Below are 17,806 nucleotides of genomic sequence, written 5' to 3'. Positions count from 1 at the left end.
GAAGAACCAGGTGTCTATGAGTGTCCAGCTCAAAAAGAATGTGGAGCAGAAGAACCAGGTGTCTATGACTGACCAGCTCAAAAAGAATATGGAACAGAAGAACCAGGTGTCTATGAGTGACCAGCTCAAAAACAACCCAGAGCAGGAGTCCAGGAGGAGAGCTTGCTGGACTGCCTGACATGGTGCTCCACCTACAGTCACCAGTGAGCACCAACATGCCCACCTCTCCCCACAGGGAGGCTATACTGAGCCTCTATCTCATGCCATAGCTATCTCTTCTGGCCATTCAAGGAGGAAGGACTCTCCCAGGAAAACACTGGGCTACCTGGCACCAGGGCTTCCCAGAACTTATAAGAAGGCAGAGAGTGAGGACACAGCTGCTACCCTGGGCCTGGGCACTGCAAGTATCCTTGGGTGGGAATCTAATGCCCAGCCAGAGCTGTGCCCTTTGGAAGAGCCTCCCTTCTGGGAGCTGTGGCCCAGTAGCCTATGGGGTGGGGCCTGATTCCCTGTGCCTATACAGGCTCCACTGAATGGCAACACTGTAAAACGTACTTGGGCAGCAGTGTGGGCCCCCATTCTTGTTAAAGCACACATGACACATGGCCGAGCAGGGCTTCTTTGAGTCTGGGCTACTGAGTGAGCTTCCTAGCAGTGGAGGTAGGCACTGTGTATACAGGGACAGGCCAGCTCCTTGGGGGTGAGGGTGAACTAGCCCTGAGTATCTTAAGTTACTTAGAATGTTTCTGCAGATGTAGGAGAGCTTGGGACAGATTGGTGTATCAGGACATCCCTGTTCCTTACATGGCTCTCTTGGGTACCTCTGAGACACCCTGGCAGGAATGAGAACTTTTTTTATGGCTAAGACAATGGCATGTACACTGAGGTGAGTTAAAGAGGTGGAAGACTGGTGGAGCCCACACAGGCTGTCTGGCTCTGGTATCCTGGCCCCCTCCTCCCATGAACTTTGGCATGTCCAGTTGGCACAAACAGGTATCTTCCCAGATGTTCAATGGTTGCCACCACATGGAAACCTCAGGACTTTGCTACAGGGGCACCCCATCTTCAACCCCCTTCCAACATGCTCTGGATCTGTGTGCATATCTGTTGCACCCCTCCCCCTATCTCAGCTCCCTCCCTCTTGCCTGAGCTCGGTGGCAGAGCTTACACCTGGGACTGAAGCCGGCCACCTGTGGGGCCCACAACACTGAAGCCCATCCTGGAACCAAGAGACGGACTTACAGCTAGCTCCTGACACATCTCCTGTTTGCTGACATGCTGAATGTAAACAGAACTGACTGCCTGAGAAAGGAATCTGCAGAGAACCTGGTGTCTCCACGTCTGCTGTTGTATTTACGTTATGCATATATTATGTCTAGATATTGTGGTTTCACTTTTGTGCCTGCATATATAAGCTTGAAATACCCTCAAGTAAATGGGATGCCTTGACTGGGACTCAACTTGGCCTCTGTGTCTTTCTTTTATTCTCCCCCCATTTGATTCCGCAGGTCTAAGTCTAACCTCCGGTCTGAAGAAACCCACCGACCCAAGTAGAACCGCTGGCCAGATTCTCTCACGTTGGGCGCCATTCTGTAGAATCTGGCCAGCAGTTCTACTCAGGTCAGCAGGTCTAGTCTAACCTCTGGTCTGAAGAAACCCACCGACCCGAGTAGAACCACTGGCCGGATTCTACACATATCATGTTTACACGTACATACACCCAGTCTTCCCAGTTTACACGAGGTCATGTCCACTGTAGGTCTCCAGCCTTTAATTCATAGAAGGACTCAAAGAACACACATTACCCACTGGCCCCAAGCAACAGGGAGCCTCATGGAGAAAGGGCACACTAGCCTGGCCACTGGCCCCACACAGCATGGGTGCTACTGTGCCCTCGACACCTAGGCACGCATCCCAGAGTCCAGGTCTGGCTCCCGGGGCCCCTGCCTGAGTGGCACTAGCAGGGTTGTGGCTGGGTGAGTGTGCTCAGGGCAGGGGCCCAACAAACCCACAGACCAACTATGGACAATACCCATCCTGGACCAGGGTACCCGACTACTGGGCTGGCCTTGGTGCTGTGCTGGCAGTTGCCTCTCTAACCCAGTGACAAAAAGAAAGTTAAAAAAAAAAAGCATTAAGCAGCCTTTTTCCCAGGCCTTCTGCATGTCAGGACCACTGTCTTCCTGGATGTAGCAACTCAGCATCCCCAAGGCCCTGGAAGGGAAGATGGAACCTTGACAGCCTTGGTGAGCCAGGCGTCCCCAGGTTTCCAGGCCACAGGAGGATACCAGACTCCAAGTGGTACCCTGAGCCTCTCCAGTGCTGTCAAGGAAGACTTGAGATGTAGCGCTCAGTGGACAAGGACACTGAGGGTCTGAATGTGCATGTCTGTAAAAGCCCTTGACTCTCAATGCTCCCCCAGCTCCTGCAGAGCTGCCCGGGTCAGGAAGGGCCCCAGGCATCCTCTTGACCTGCAGTGCCAGGTCCCATTGATCCTGAGCTGAAGTTTCACCAGCCACCCAGCATCCCCGTGGCCAGGTGACCTTTCTAAGTGGGATAGGGGCTAGACGTGGCTGGCTATTCCCCTGAAGTGAGGCTCCCGACGTGGACCCCCCAAGGCCAGTCTTTGTGAGCCCATCTGAAGGGATGGAACATACCCTCAAACAGTGTGGCAGAGTTGAACATAGTGTGGCCATTCCAGCTGCCACCTCACCTATGTCACCCTCGAGGAACCCCACAGCGGGTCTTTTTTGAGAACCCGATTCACTGAGCTCCACAATGGCACAGGGTCCTGGTCTGCTGTGTGTAGGGATCCTGGCTGCAGAGCTTCTTCTGAGCAGAAGGTATCATGCATAAACTTGAAGGCCCTGCCAGAGCCTGGTCAGTGACATAATGGCATCCCTTGCAGGCTTCCTGGGGAGCTGCGGGACAGGCCTCAACTTCTGACATCTGTAGCCCATGGGGTCTGGTGGGGAGTCCCCAAGGGGAAGAGGCAGGAGAGGAAGGCACAGGCTCACTTGAGGTCTCGGATGGGTTATAGCTAACAGCCGCCCTTCTGGTTGGCCTCATGAGCTTCTGGGGTGGTGCAGGAGGGTAGGGGAGGAGTGTGCAGCCAGAGGTGCCCCTGAGGTCCCTGAAATACATGGCTTTTGGGGACACTGGCTTGCAGCTGACCTGATACAAAATTAAAAGCTAGGGTGACAGGCGTGGCCAGACCCAGGAGGCCAGGACCCCATGCACCCTGCCCCAGCACTCAGAGCTACTGTCTCCTTGTCCTGCCCTGGACCTCGAAGGCCAAGGGAATTAAATATGGTCTGTTGCATGTTTTGGCCAAGACAGTCCTTGGGGCTAGGGGGCAGTTACCGCCACCTGGGCCTGGCTGCTGCAAGGGTCAAGGTGAAGAGGAAGAGCAGGAGGAAGCAGTGGGGCTCTGGGCAGGCGGCGGCTGAGGTCTTCTGTCCCTCCTGTTCTGACAGGCCGGGGAGGGCATGGGTCAAGGGGGTCCGGGCGCTAGAGCTCTTCTTGCTGACCCTCCGGCCACAGGTGTCATCTGGGCATCCACCACCACTGCCGGAGCCACTGCCGTCATCACCTGGGGGAGACAGGAGGCTCCAGCAGGCTCTTCTACCCAGTGCTAGGTGACCCTGGGAGTCTGAAGCTTGCTGCACCCAAAGACACAGTTCCTAGGCCTGCCTCCTGCTGTTCCCACCCGTTTCACTATAGCCAGATTGATATCCAGGCTGGGCTTCAACTGTGCTACAGGGACACAGCATCCACGAGGGCAAAGGGCTAAGGGCCCCTGGCAGAGGAGTCTGGAGAGGCCTTGTACCTTGCCATTTCTGAGCAGGGCAGATCCCTCCCCAACCCACCCCAGCCCTGGCGGGCCTCACTGGCATCCTGGAAATCCACGTCATTGCCACCATAGGCGCCACGTAAACGGTTGGTCATGATCTTGAGCTGCATGATCTGCTGCCGGATGGTCATATCAGGCTTGGTGATGTCTACTTCCACTTCAGGGTTGTTGATCTGGTTGGCCAGTCCATCACCCATCACCTCAGGTAGGTACCTGGAACAGGACAGCCGGAGCCACAATTCATTACGTCAGCTTTCACAAAGGAGTCTAAATAAGGCCCACTGCACCCCCTCGACACCCCGGGAGCCAGTGAACCTCTAATGCATCGGTAACCCATGCAGGCTCCATGGTAGGGGGTGTGTGCTCACTGCTGGGAGCTGGTGAATGTGTGTGATCCTCCAGGCCACTTTCCCATGCTCTGGGCATTCGTGAGGATGTGGCCAGTGGTGGGTACCTACCGGCCCTTGGATATTCCATTCCAGCAGCGGTCATCACTGGCAGGACTCATGGCCATCTTCTCACTGCACAGTGTCCCTGGGAGGCTGATCCAGAAGTCCTGAATGTCTCGGAGCTGGGCCTTGGCCTCAGAGACCTGTTGGATGGCAGTCAGAGCAGTGAGGAACCTGGGGACAGACTGCCTATGCCCCTCCTATGCAGATATGCGGTGGCCACTGAGATCGGTACGCTCACCAGCTTTTCCAGAGTCCCTGTGGAGGTCTTCTCCTGCAGTGCCAGTTTGCCACGGCGACGCTTCTCCTCAGGCCCTGAGCCATGGGAATTGACCTTGGAGTTTCCACAGGCCTGGATGACCTAGGGAGATACCAAAGGGGCTCTGGAGGGACAGCGGGGTTTCTCAGGCTCAGGGAGGGCCATACCAGGGACAGATCCTCCCAATGCTCAGTGGCATGCCTGCCCCCCAACCCCCGCTCCCAGTCCTCACACACCTTAGCTGTGAGTGTGTCCTTGTTGTCCTGGAGGGCATTGATGGCCTCCGCCAGCCACATGTGCACACTGCCAATGACATTCTCCGCACCCGACGGGCCCCAGAACTTGTCAGTGATGAGCACCATGGAGTCTGGCAGAGGTGTTAACACGTACGCACATACATCACATGTGCACATTAATGACACACAGTCTCAACCAGCACCAGTGACAGGTAAAGGTCAGCAGAGGGTCACATGAGCTCACATTCCGACTGAACCAGCTTACACTCATGTGCAACTCTGAGCATTCATCAGTAGTGGCTACCCCCACACAAAGCATAGGTTTCCATGAACGCACAGGACAGCTGGCAATCTTGCCTAGTTCGTCTCCATATATGTCCGTGTTAGCTCATGCAGGTGCTGAACATACATGAATAGCTGCTGGCCCACCATGTGCCCACATATATATGCATGTAGATGTGCCTCACACCAGACCCTGAACACATGAACTGAGTGTCTGCATGTGCATGCTTCCATACAGCACAGATGTAACAGCATACACACACTGGCTCACAGTGCCAGCACATCTGTCAGATCATCATACTAAGCAGCTCATGGCAGCTACATATCAGTGCTGACAGGTAATGCATGCTAATTTGCCCCATATTAACAGAGGTACACAGTGATTCATGTGTCTTGACATATGTGGATGTCAACTTCCCTTATGCCAGTACATGTGCATGTAAGTACACCTGTTATGGGCAGGGAGACTGTACACCACACAGACTGGCCCATTGTGTGCAACATATATACATGCCAGATTGTATATATTTAAGTACATGTACATGTATGGGTTTACCACATATCACCTATGTGTTGGTGTATATGCATGCTGAAGCAGGTATTCTACCACATGTCAATGAAATCTGTTCCTTGATCCCCAAAGCCCCACCCATCAGGCCTTCAAGCCTTCATCTGGACCACACCAGGGACTACTGTCTCCCAGGACCTCTGTATGTTGCTCCCAAGGACAGGCCAGACAGCCTGGGGGTGAGGCTCACCCAGGAGGTTCCTCCACTCGGCATCCAGGTCGGCCTGGTTGGCAAGGCAGCCTTTGAGCACATTTCGGCAATAGTCAGGGCAGGGCCGGGCACCAGGGACTCCCCGGCAATGAGCACAGTAGACCAACTTCATGATGGCCCTAGAACATTCTGGGGCCAGAGGTACCTGGAGAACAAAGGCAGCCTGAGCGCCCCCTGCAGTCCTCGTGCACCTGCTGGCCAGCTAGCCCCGAGGAAGCCCAACAAGGGAGCCCAAATGAGGGAGGCTTGGGATGAAAGCCAGAATATCTAGGCTCTGTTCTAACCCATTTGTAGGATGTTGCCTAGCCCAGGCCACCTCAGGGTCACAGTCCCAGGACAGTATGGCATACTGCTGTCACTAGGCTTTGCTGCAGATAACCGAGAGGTTGGCAGGTGACTTACCGCACCTAGCTAGAGATGGGGGCAATACAGTTTAAAGCCGGTGCCCTCCCCATACCCTTCCCCAGGTGGGTCTGCCACGTGCTGTCCCATTCAGTGAGCTACCGGGCTTGCCTGAGAGGCCTCCGTTTGCTCTACTAAATGGAAGGTCAACTAAATCATTTTCTTGTTTCCTGTTTCCTGAGCCCAGTCGACCAATGGCCCTTTCCACCCTGCCCAGAGCCGCATCTGGCTAAGGGTCCAGGACTGGGCAGCAGATGGATAGACTTTAAGTGGACTCACATCTGAGGACCCACTGTAAGCAAATGATAATGGGCTGCAGCTATGAGCCTAAGAGCCAAGAGGCTCAGAGAACAGGACTGAGTGTGGGAGATACCAAGCACCCAGGGCACAGCATGAGGGACTCCCGGGGGGGGGGTCTACTCAAGAGCCCTGGACAGTATTTGTACCTGGGCCACCTTCCGGACTACATCACTGGCCACACCCAGGCCCTGCACGAAGGAGCGTGCTGCCACAAAAGCACGCGTGGCCCGCAGGCGCAGTTCTCGAGGGGCATCCCCGAACGGATGCAGCGCCTCGGCCTGCTTGCCCAGGCAGTCCAGGTAGTCGTCAGACAGCAGCTGGGGGTGCAGCTGCTTGAAGAGGCGCTCCAGCAGCCGTGCCCAGAACTCGGCCAGCGTCTCCTCGAGGTGCAGGTTGGCCCCACGGTAGTAGAGGCGCAGCTCAGCATACAGGTCCCGGAAGGCCCGAGCATTCTGCGTATACAGGTCTCCAAAGGCCCCAGGGAAAACCTCCTGCAGTGTGCGCTCCGAGTCATTCAGCAGGCGCTGGAAGTGGTCTGTGCACAGAGGAGAGGCAATGACCCCCTGAGGGGGGGGCCCTGCTCCTCTGCCAATCCACTCGTGGACAGAATACCTCCCTGCTTCTCAGAACCTGCTTATGCAGTCAATGAAAGCTGGACACCATATTGCAGAGGCTTTCTTGGGCTCTTAGAGGCCTGTCTCTCCTCAGCAGAGGTGCAGAAGTCAGGAGTGTCCTCTCTAGGGTCATGGGCCCCTGTGTACTTAGGCCTCCAGCTCCAGAGGCCATTTCTGAGTTGGGCCTTAGGAACCAACAGATGCTGAGATTCACTGATTCTGGGGGGTGGGAGGCGGTGTGTGTGTGTGTGTGTGTGGGAGACCAGAGTAAGCCTTGCCTAGCCACCAACTGCCCTGTCTCTCTTCCGCCCCAATGCTCTCCGTTGATCCAAGCAGTCCCCGCCCCCCCCCCGCCTCCCCCCGCCCCCTCGCTCTCCAGCAAATCTGCCCAGCTGCAAACCAGCACCCCACATGGATACTTTTTTGGTGAGGGTGGAAACGTGTTGAGCATGTGCTGCAGATTCTGAGGTTCAAGGGAAATGTCACCATTCTCCACATCTCTGGGATGGAGCCCTGATTGTGGCATCGTCTTTGGAAGTGAGATCAAGGTCTGTGATTGCTCAGCTCCTCCCTCCCACACGGAATAACAAAGGAAGGCTTACCAACAAGTGTCAAGAATCTGCAGATGCTTAGGGCTCTCTGATCTGCTGGGATTTCTAAACCCTCGAAGCTATGGCCCAGCTGCGGTTAGACAGGCTGGGTACATATGCTTACTCTCTTCGGCTTCCCAGTCCACATTTTCCCTTCTGGAGTCAGCAAACCTCTCTGCTTATGGGAGGGACTTTCTAGGGGACTCTTATGACCCCAGGGCCCCATACAGTGCCTGTGGGACAGTCCATCAATATTTGGGCTGCTGCTTTCTGATGCTCAAAGTAGCTAACCTGGTCTCTTGAAGCACACAGGAGTCTTTCTGCCCCTGGCTGAAAGGTGACTACCTCTTTGGTCACCTCAGGGAAGGTTCTGTACTCTTTCAGGCTTCAGTCTGAGCTTCCTGACTAGGGGATGGTAGCTGGGATAGTGGGCCTACCAAGGGGACCCCCAGAAGAAGCAGATGATGTAGGCCAGCCCTCTGTAGGTACTGAGGGAAACTCTATTTGGGACACTGAGGCACCCCAAGCTCAGCTGTTCCCCTCCGAGGGGCAGGCCCAATTCTCCCTAAGGCCCTGACGACAACTTGGGTTCATTGTTCTATTCAAGCCTGGCAGGAAGAGGGGAACCCTACTCTGGCATTAACCACCCAAATCCTAGCCTCTGGGTCCTCCTCCCCTACACTTACAAGTCCCCACTCACCATCGATGCCATGTAGCTGGGTGGCCAGTGTAGCCTGCAGGGCACGGCTGCTGTCATGGAGTGCGGTCTCCAGCTCCATCCGGCTGTGGTTGGCCAGGTTCTCCTCCATCTCACTGGTGCAGCAGGTATAGCCCTGGGGGCAGATCCGCAGGTGCTCACCTGTGGGATGGCAAAGGGTGGCGTGAGGGGGAAAAGTGGCCCAGGATGCCCTGCCCAAGACAGGGCTCAGCTCAGGTTAGGAGCACTTTGTGAAGGCAGAGATGGGGGCACATTGTAGGGCAAGGCTTGGCTGCAGTGCCTCTGACCTCCCAAGGCCCCTGATAAGATTCAGGGATGGGGTACCATGGGTGTTTGTGAGTTATCAGAGGGCTGAGCCTCAGGCAGACAGTGTGGCACAGCCCAGCATCTCAGGAATGCAAGGAGAGTCACAGCAGGGCTCCCTGAGCGCCAGCTCAGATATTCCAGAGAGGGAGAGGCTGCAGACCTAGGTTAGGAACCTGGCAGAGGCTTTCAAGTCTGGCAGATGCCTCTGCCCAGAGGAGGAAGAAGAAATCCAGCCTCTTCTTGGTGCAGCCCAGTCTCAGAGGCTACCTAGCTCCACACCTGACTGACAACAGAGTGCAGTGGCCTATGAACGTTCTGCAGGGCCTGTGGCAGCATTGTGCAGGGCCTTTGGCAGCATTCTGGGATGAAGAAAAGCTTGCTCTGCAGGCACTGGGTCCCAACCAGAAGCCACTCAATCCTGGCCTAAGGCTCCCACCATCTGAACACATTCCCAGTCTCCATCGTCTTACATAGCACACATTAGGGAGCTTCAAATCCGAGAGTCTCCTCCACGGGAGAGGGAACCCTTCTGCTAAGGCTACAGCGACTCCTTTTACAGGGAGTCGGAGGCTTGGAGATTAGGTTTTGTCCTAGTCGGGAAACTGAGTTACCCAAGATTCACTGAGCCTGTGCCTGACCCTGATCTGATCTACTCCCTTCTCCCAGGGTCACATTGGTGTCTCTGAGCCTGAAGAGAGGTGATCAGGCGGAGAGGCAGGGGTAGCTAGAAGGTCTGGGAAGAGGGAGGGGTCAGCAGGGATTCTAGAAGCTTCCCCCCATGCAGGGATGCTGACTTGGATGTTTTGGGCAGCCAATGAGGTGCAGTGTTTCCAGAGCCAGGGTAGGTGCCAGGGCTGGCTCCTGGGTAGCAAAGACTGCCTTGCCCTATCCTTGCTGACGGGCTGATGGAAAAGTAGGAGGGGATGAGAAAGGTGGGGTGTGAAGGACTCAAAGATGTGATACTGCAGGCTGCCATCAGGGGTGGAGGACTCTGAGCCAGAGGGGAGTGGGCGGCATGTCAATAAGTTTGTGGGGGCAGAAGATCTGTGACCTCAGGATGAGACCAGCATGTGTTAGGGGGCCTAGGCCTGGCTTCTATGAATTGTCACTCCCCCCCTCCATGAAAGCCAACTAAACTGGAGATCCCTGACTGGGGAGAGATTCTGAGGTTGAATTCACCCTTAAGTGTTTGATCACATCCTTGTCCTTAGCATATAGTAATAAGCACAAGCATTTACGTGTGCTGGATGGGGTGTGTATGTGTGTGTGTGTGTGTGTGTGTGTGTGTGTGTGTATGTACATGTTGCAGAGTGGAACTGTATATGGCCTCTGTGACTTTGACCTGACATGGGAGGTATACATCCCTAGAAGCCAAGGCTCCTAAAGATGGAAATCTTGGGGGAGGTGTTAGAGGCCACCCCTCCACCCCCAGGTAGTACAACCTGCAGGTCTGCTCTCCCAGGTCTCAGGCTGAGGGCCTGGTCTAGCTCTCCCCTTGATTACTGAGGTATGGGAGCTGTGCTTCATCCCAGAACTCTGTGGGGACTTTCAGGCTGAGTCTCCGGGTCCCCAAAGGCCCAGAGAGCAGGGTAGTGGCTGACAGCTGGTAGAAGAACAGAAGGGTGCTTGGGGGAGTCAAGGGAAAAGGGAGTCAGGGATGGGAGGGGCACACTGAGTGCCTCTCCCACCACTCCCCTACTGGGTACCCTCAGCTCTCACCACTCAGCTTCCTCCTGCCCAAGGCCTTTCACAGGGGCTGCAGGTCCTGGGAACCAACTTGTTATCAAGCACCCAACCTCAAGAAAGAGCTGGGTGGGGCCCAGACAGCTGGGAGCTGCAAGCCTGGGCCCCGCCCCCTGATCTACATCCATTTAATTCCCTTCCTTCCAGAGTAGGGAGGGCTGGGCAGAAGGTTATCAATCAGTAAGCAGGCTGCCTGCCCAAGAAGAGGCAGAGCCCAGCAGGGCTTTCTGTTTGCTCTGCTCCAGGCCACCTCTTTCTCTTTGAGTCATTTCTGTTAGAGGAGGAATCGTAGGGGGCATTGTAGAGGAAGACCCATCCCCGAATCCGGCAGTGAGTGGGCAACAAGCTCTGGGCATGGAGGCTGCAGGTTATCAGTATGGGGCTATCCTGGGCTCAGCTGTGACAGGGGCACTCAGGGAAAGGCATGTGTGCAGGCCAAAGGTTTTAGGTGGAAAAAATTGAGGACCAGGCTGCACAACAGAGCACTGGCGAGAGAGAGGTGGGCACAGCCTTCCTGGCCCCTCCCACGGTTCCCGCTCCTCTGACATCCTTCTCCGTCTTGGTGGTCCCAGTTGCCACCCCTCACCACACAGACAGAAGAACGAAGCTGAAACAGGAAGAAGTTAAATAAGGACACACACTCAGAAACAGAAACCTGCCCCACTCCATGCCAGGTTCTGGATACATGGGACCCATGAGACTCTTGGTCAGCTACTATGAGCACACCCCATCCAATGGCCTCCCCTGCAGCCCCTTGGCTCTGCCTGGCCACCTCACCCAGCCAGCCCGGCGGCGACCTGCGCTGTTCCAGTTGCCCCAGCACCGCCCCCGTCCCTCCCTCCCTCCTCAGACAAACACGGGAGTGAAGACACGGAGCCAGAGCCCGGGCACCGGCCTGAGGGCCCCGGGCAGGCTGGGCCAGGCTGCCCAGAAGCCCACGCATGGCAGGGCTGCCTGCTGAGGAGTCAAAGATAGGCGGCTTCTTAGCTACCTGCTGAGCCCCAGCCCAGCTGAGACTGGAACCACAGGTGCTCAACATCAGAAGAGCCAAGGCAGGCTCTCTACACTTCTAGGAAAGCTCTGGAGTACATCTCAATTACAGGAACTGTCTCTCAGTTCACTCCCCTGGGAAACGTAATTTTCTACCCTAAAGGGATGAACCCACCAGCAGCTTCCCCCCTTCCCAGCCCTGGAGGTGGGTGGGAGCAGAGAGGCCGTATTGTTCCCCACTGACCCCGCCCATCTCTATCAGAGTTGACTTCATTTTTCCAGATCTTTCCCTCCATGGTTTTTGGGGCACTGCCCTCCCCTGGTGCTCTCAGGTTTTATTTGGGGGGGGGGAGGGTTCTGTTTGCTCGTGTCGGATCTCCCCCACCTTAGTCCATTTTCTAAGCCTTGCCCCTAACCCCAAAGCCCCCCAAATTCCAAAGCCCCTGCTTCTTGTGACACCCAGCATGGCACCCACTGCAGCAAACCCATGGGGCAGCAACTGCTCATTTACCTCCTCCCAAATCTGGCTGCCTGCACCCCCCTCCTAAGCCCCCCACTATTCTCCAGAGCAGACAGCAGCCTGTGGCTTCCTACCTTTCAGGGTCACACCCTCCTGCCACCTGCTGACAGCTCCAGCTCCTGCTCCTCCCTCACCGAGGTAGCATCCCTCTTGGTCATCATCCGCAGTCACCCCAGGGCTTTAGCAGAGTCCAGCATCCTGATGCTACCCACAGACATCTCTGACCTCACCTCCCCTGACACCTCAGGGACCCAGTGCCTTGAAACCCTCCACCCTTCTCAAGGTAATGCAGAGTCATGCTACCCCCCTCCAGCCCATTCTTCCAGAAGCTTCCTGTGCTCACAGGTGAATGCAGAATGGAAAGCCCGCTTACCTCACTGCCTCTAAAACACTCCAGCCGGCATGGCTTGGAGGAGTGTAGGGATGCCCTGAGGATAGCTCTCAGCACCAGTTAAGGGAGAGGCACAGGCTACCCTCCCCTCCCCAGGGGCTGGTGGGGCAGCAGAAGTAAACCAGCTCTCTGTGCTCCTGGGTTTTCCAGCCCCAGAGGTGGAGGGTCTCCAGCATGGGACAGCCTGGAGCAAATGGCCCAAGTTTCTGAGGGACTACTCACTGCTCAGGCACCAGGGAGCTCTCACTACTGCTTACTCCTGTTCCCCAACAAACCTGTCTAGTCCCCGAGGGAGGACATTTCAGCTCCATCTCTGAAACTGGAAAAGCATCAAGCACAATACCCCCCCCCCACCCCCAATGCTTTCCACACCTGCCACCCCATGCCTTCACGATCCCCAAGCCCCTGCCTCCAGTTCACCCAAATGACATCACCAAGAAGAACCTTCATCACGAACTGGGACCCCCTAACTGGGGCGCATCGGCTGCTGGCACTTCTATGGACTCGGTGGGAGGGGTCATCTCCGGGTAGGCAAGGGCTCCTGCCAGCTGCCTCTCCAGCATCTGGCCAGGCCCCGGGCGAACAAAGCCCGGGCGACACCTGCAACTCGGACCGCTGCCTTCTCCGCAACCAGGGATGGTTCTGTGCAGCTGGAGCCGGTAAGATAAGCCGGAGCTGCAGATGCAGACGCCTGCTCTGGCGCCGCAGTGAGGAGGGGGCGCTGGTGCAGTGGGCGCGGCTGACGCGGAGAGCCGAGCGCTGCGGCAGGCAGAGGGGGGCACTTGGAGGGGGGCTGCGGCAAGCAAGAGATGGAGGGAGGGGAGAGAGGGCGATGTGATTGGCGGGGAAGGGGCTTGCCGCAGTGGGTGCGGCAGAAAAGGAGGGAGAAAAGCGGCGCTAAGGCTGTGGCGGGCGGCGGCGGGGGTGAAAGGGAGGGTGGGTTCAGTAGAGGAAGGGGGACTTGCTGCAAGAAGGGGGCTGCGGCAGGCAGCCTGTGGGGGTGCAGAGGGAGGGATGGGGTTAGGGAGGAGTATCTAGGATGGTGCAGGACAACTTCAGGGAGATGGGGATGGGATGGAGGTGGGAGCTGAGAGCCATGAGTGGACATCAAGGCTGGTGACCAAGCTCTTGCTGGGAAGGGGATGAAACGGAGACAGGCTCTGGTGGGGGTACAGCTGCGAGAAATGGAACCGAAGATGAGAGGTGAAAGCATGGGGGAGGGGGATGCAGACAGGAATGGTGATGGAGATGGCGACTAGCAGACTTAGCCTGGTACCAGCTTAGCGGGCACCCTCCTGGCTTTAGAACCCCCTTCCCCACGGCCGCTCCAATGGCGTCCCCAGCAGTGGATGTACTCCGGATAGCAAGCAGCGCGATTCCAGTGCCAATGAAGTGGCCTGGCAAATGCAGAGCAGCAGAACTTAGCAGGAAAGGCCAAGATGAGCCTAGGGGGCGCCGGTGTGGTGGACTCCGCAGCCTAGGGCAGCAGGGCAGTGGCAGTCTCACTGGTGCACACAGCTGAAGGCGGCTCCCTGGGACGCACCTCCTCCCGCAGCCTTCATTGGCGCTTCAGCACCGCCCCCGTCTCCCTGGAAACAGTAGGCGGCTGCGGACCCCCCACCCCCTCGGGCCGTGGTGCTGTCCCGCATTTCTGAGGACTCGTGGACCAGGCCTCTGCCTCAGTGCTAGCCCCAGCCCAGATGTGGGGGTGGGGTGTAGCGGGTGCTCTGGCTCATTGGCCTCAGCAGGGTACAGACTCATCAGGAACTGGGGCTAGCTAGAGAGGTCCATGGACGGGCAGACTCCTCTCCTGGAGAGAGACCGCTAACTGCATTGAGGGGGCGTCCCTCTCCGGAAGAACACCAGACCTCCGCTGCCGTCTAGGCACTCAAAGATCACCACAGTCTCCCAGTCCTTCCTATTACCCCATGCCTCGAGGACCCGTCCCCACAAGCCCCTGCTTCCAGTTCCCTGATACAGCTTTTCTTAGCCCTGCCAGCCAACCTAGCTTCAAACACTGGTTTGCTGCTCTCCATCTATGCTCCTGGCCCTTCTGGGGCCAGGGCAGCTCCCCAACTCTGTTGATCATCATTCCCTTTCCAGCCTTCGATTCCAGCTGAGGAAAACCACCTACTCACATCTCTTCCTCCCCAGCCTTCCTAGTCAGTCACACCACTGGGGACACAGGAATCTGTTGGGCGAGCAGCTGTTCAACCAAGGGGCTCTGGATCCTGAAGACTCCCAAATGGGTGCCCTCTAAACTGCCTATTCCCGGCTCCAGCCACCTAGCTAGGTGAATGCCAGGTAGGAGGTGGCTCAGAATGATGAAAGGTCCCACTGGGGCTAACGGTCTTGCCCCAGTGTCCATGGATTCTTGGTACACATTAGAGATGAAGAGGGCCCCGTGTTCACATCTACCAAGACCACAGCCTTCTGAATTGGCACAGGGCAGAGCCCACTCAGAGCTTGTGGTGTTTTGTTATCAACTGAGTGAGCCTCAGCCCTGCTCTCTTGTTCACACCCATGTGAGGCAGGGTGGCGATTCAGGCAGGAAGTATGTAAAAGGGAGGGTTCGTACCAACTGTCCTGGGGCTCTACACTGTTTTCTCATCCAGCTGGCCCACCAGCACACTTCTGGGCCCTGTCTGAGCCCCAGGGCAGCTGAGGAGACATGTATGACAGACCAGTCCTACTTCCTCAGATGTGTCTACATGGAATAAAGAGACACAGTGCAGGCACCGGCTCAGCCCTGTAAATACCAAACTGGCAGAGGTGGTAAAGAGATGCCATAACCCACCCAGGATGGAGCCCGAGGCAAAAGCACCAGGCCACCGGCTGCCCGACCAGCTGTTCCTACTGGCCTGGCAGCCATCCTCCTTGGCATATCCCCTACCTCTCTGCAAGGCTTGCTCACTTCCCCTTCCCCAGGAAGCTCCACTTCCTTTCTTTTGGCTCTACCCAGCAGCCAAGCTGGCTCTCATGTTAAAATAGGTATAAAATATAATAGGCAGGGGCACCTTAGCCCAGTGTGGACATTTCTGGAACAAGGTCGCTGCTATAACCAACACAGACCTTCTTCCTTCAAGCAGGTTCAAGAAGCAGATCAGCCAGGAACTTGTGGTAGAAAGGAAACCTGAGAGAGGCCTTCCCATCCACACGGGCTCCTATTCCTACCACAACATGGTCAGAGCCACACAAACAATAGTTCAGGGTTAGAATCACTCATCTCTACAATTTTTCTATCACTGACCTTGGTGGCATACGGACAAATAGACATGCCCAGGGTCACTGGCTGGAAATGGTCACGTGCGCAGTGCTGGCCTCCCTAGATTCCCATCCCAGGAGAATTCCTGGCTGGAAGGCATCGAGAGTCAACATGCTCTGCCTGAGAGGCAGTAGTCTGGACGGCTTCCCTAGGCTGCTGTGTCCTGAAAGCACCTCTGTTTGTCCAGCAAGGACATGCATGTGGCTTCTAGTTGTGGTCCCAGCCCACCCTGCAAGCACAACTAGAGGAGGGTTGCAGGGAACTCTGATGCCAGTTATATTTGATTTTTTTTTACATGCATTTATTTATGTGTGTATTAAATAGAGCCAAAAGGTACAAACAGATGACTGAATGAATAAACAAACTATGATTATAAAACGGAATATTGTTTTGCTTTAAAAAGGGAATTCTGACATGCTGTAAGATGGCTATCATGTTCAATGAGAGAAGTCAAGTGAGGTCCCTAGGACTGTCAGAACCAAAAGTGACAGAGAGTGAAATTGTGCATGTCAGAAGCTGAAGAGATGAATGGAGGGTGTGTGTGTATTAGTTTTGACTTTCAAGTGGGCCCAATCCAGACTCATCTGGGAAGAGTGCCCTAGTGAGGAATTATCTAGATCATATTTTCCTGTGGCCATGTCTGTGGGATCCACTCCACTATAGGCGACACTATCCCCTAGGATCAATCCTGACCTGTGAACAAGTGAAGAAAGCTAGTTGACAGCAAACAAACCCTCAGCATAGGTGCACATGCCTCTCTCTCTTTACTATGGATATGATGTGTCCAGATGTCTCAAGCTCTTGCTTCCGATGTCCTTGCAATGATGGACCATATCCTGGAAATGCAAGTCCAAGAAACCTGATCCTTCCCTAAGTTGCTTTTACTGTATTTTTACAACAGCAACAAAATAAAACTAGAACAGGGATTACTGTTTAATGGGGACAAAGGTTCAGTTGGTGGTGACAACACACCATGCTGAGAAGTCAGTCACTGTCTACCCACTGGGGTGGCCTTCCTTCTCACGGCTGTGCCTTGCAGTTCTTTGTAGGGGTATATTGGCTAGTTTTATGTCAGCTAGACACAAGCTAGAGTCATCAGAGAGGAGGGAACCTCAATTGAGAAAAATAACTCCATAAGAGCCAGCTGTAAAGCATTTTCTTAATTAGTGATCAATGGGGGAGGGCACGTTGTGGATGGCCCTGGGTTCTATAAGAAAGCAGGCTGAGCAAGCCATGAGGGAGCAAGCCAGTAAGCAGCACCCCATGGCATCTGCATCAGTTCCTGCCTGCAGGTTACTGCCTGTCCTGTCTGAGTTCCTGTCCTGACTTCTTTCCATGGTGAAGAGCAATACAGAAGAATAAGCAGAATAAACCCCTTTCCTCTCCAACTTGCTTTTTGGTCACGGTGTTTCATAGAAGCAATAGAAACCCTAACTAAGACATGGGATGTGATCTAACTGAAGTCACTGTCACTGGTGGGCATCCACCCACAAGCACACAGTTCAACGGGGATGACTGAGGTTCCCAGCAGTGATGTGACTCACCCACATCAGACCCTGGGCTAATATTGAGCTCCTTCTCATGGCCCAGGCTTGGCTGGTGTGAGATCTCTGGAGCTCTCATGCAGCTCAGCAGCAGTAGCCCTAGGGACACAGATGGACCCTCACCTATGAAACCAGAGCTCCATGGGCCTTGTTGGAGTCAGTTGATGCCACTCCACTGGTTAGCAAAGCTCCTTTCTGGTCCTGGCCAAGCTTTCGGAAAAGGAGACCTCAGCCTGCTGGCAAGTGCTTCAAGGCCCTGCTGAGATGCCATCCATTCTGGTACCGGTGACGGTCTCACAACCAAACCCAGAAAGGCTCCCCCCAACCCCACCAAGCACTCCTGGGACTCCTACCCAGCAGAGTTTTACCACTGGCATTTGCACAGACCCTACTCCCTAAAGCTCAAACTCACCCTCTGTACTCTGGGAGCAGGTGGCATCATGGGACCACTCCCTGCATCCTCACTTCACTTCTCAGGGATGCTCACACAGCTATCTTATGAGGTGTCTTGGCCCCACCTTGTCTACACTCAGGCTTAGGCTCTTGCCAGTGATGGCTGGCAGGC

At 55.4% G+C, this 17,806-nt stretch overlaps 2 protein-coding genes across 5 annotated transcripts in view; one reads left to right on the top strand and one right to left on the bottom strand.

Annotated features, from left to right (window-relative positions):
* Positions 1-1,460, top strand: part of Ankmy1 (ankyrin repeat and MYND domain containing 1) — a 48,543-nt gene extending 47,083 nt beyond the window's left edge. For all 3 annotated transcript variants that reach the window (XM_031368455.1, XM_031368454.1, XM_031368453.1), the window contains one exon: positions 11-1,460. In XM_031368455.1, the coding sequence (XP_031224315.1) occupies positions 11-178 (168 nt within the window). In that variant the 3' untranslated portion in view covers positions 179-1,460. The remainder of the gene's footprint in view (positions 1-10) is intronic.
* Positions 1,461-1,749: 289 nt separating this feature from the next.
* The window catches only part of Gpc1 (glypican 1), a 28,699-nt gene continuing 12,642 nt past the window's right edge, over positions 1,750-17,806 (bottom strand). Inside the window, exons 1-9 of one of the 2 annotated variants that reach the window (XM_031368458.1) lie at positions 12,877-13,046; positions 8,465-8,623; positions 6,707-7,095; positions 5,838-6,003; positions 4,798-4,928; positions 4,544-4,663; positions 4,312-4,445; positions 3,891-4,066; positions 1,750-3,592 (exon numbers count right to left, since the gene is read on the bottom strand). In XM_031368458.1, coding sequence (XP_031224318.1) covers positions 3,360-3,592; positions 3,891-4,066; positions 4,312-4,445; positions 4,544-4,663; positions 4,798-4,928; positions 5,838-6,003; positions 6,707-7,095; positions 8,465-8,573 — 1,458 coding nt within the window. In that variant the 5' untranslated portion in view covers positions 8,574-8,623; positions 12,877-13,046 and the 3' untranslated portion in view covers positions 1,750-3,359. Of the gene's footprint in view, positions 3,593-3,890; positions 4,067-4,311; positions 4,446-4,543; positions 4,664-4,797; positions 4,929-5,837; positions 6,004-6,706; positions 7,096-8,464; positions 8,624-12,876; positions 13,047-17,806 lie in introns of those variants that run through there. The other variant, XM_031368457.1, reaches the window with a different exon arrangement.

This window comes from Mastomys coucha, unplaced genomic scaffold (assembly GCF_008632895.1).
Source record: "Mastomys coucha isolate ucsf_1 unplaced genomic scaffold, UCSF_Mcou_1 pScaffold14, whole genome shotgun sequence".
Classification (NCBI taxonomy): domain Eukaryota; kingdom Metazoa; phylum Chordata; class Mammalia; order Rodentia; family Muridae; genus Mastomys; species Mastomys coucha.
Note: the sequence above shows the minus strand (reverse complement) of the source record. Positions and strands in the feature narration are given on the sequence as shown.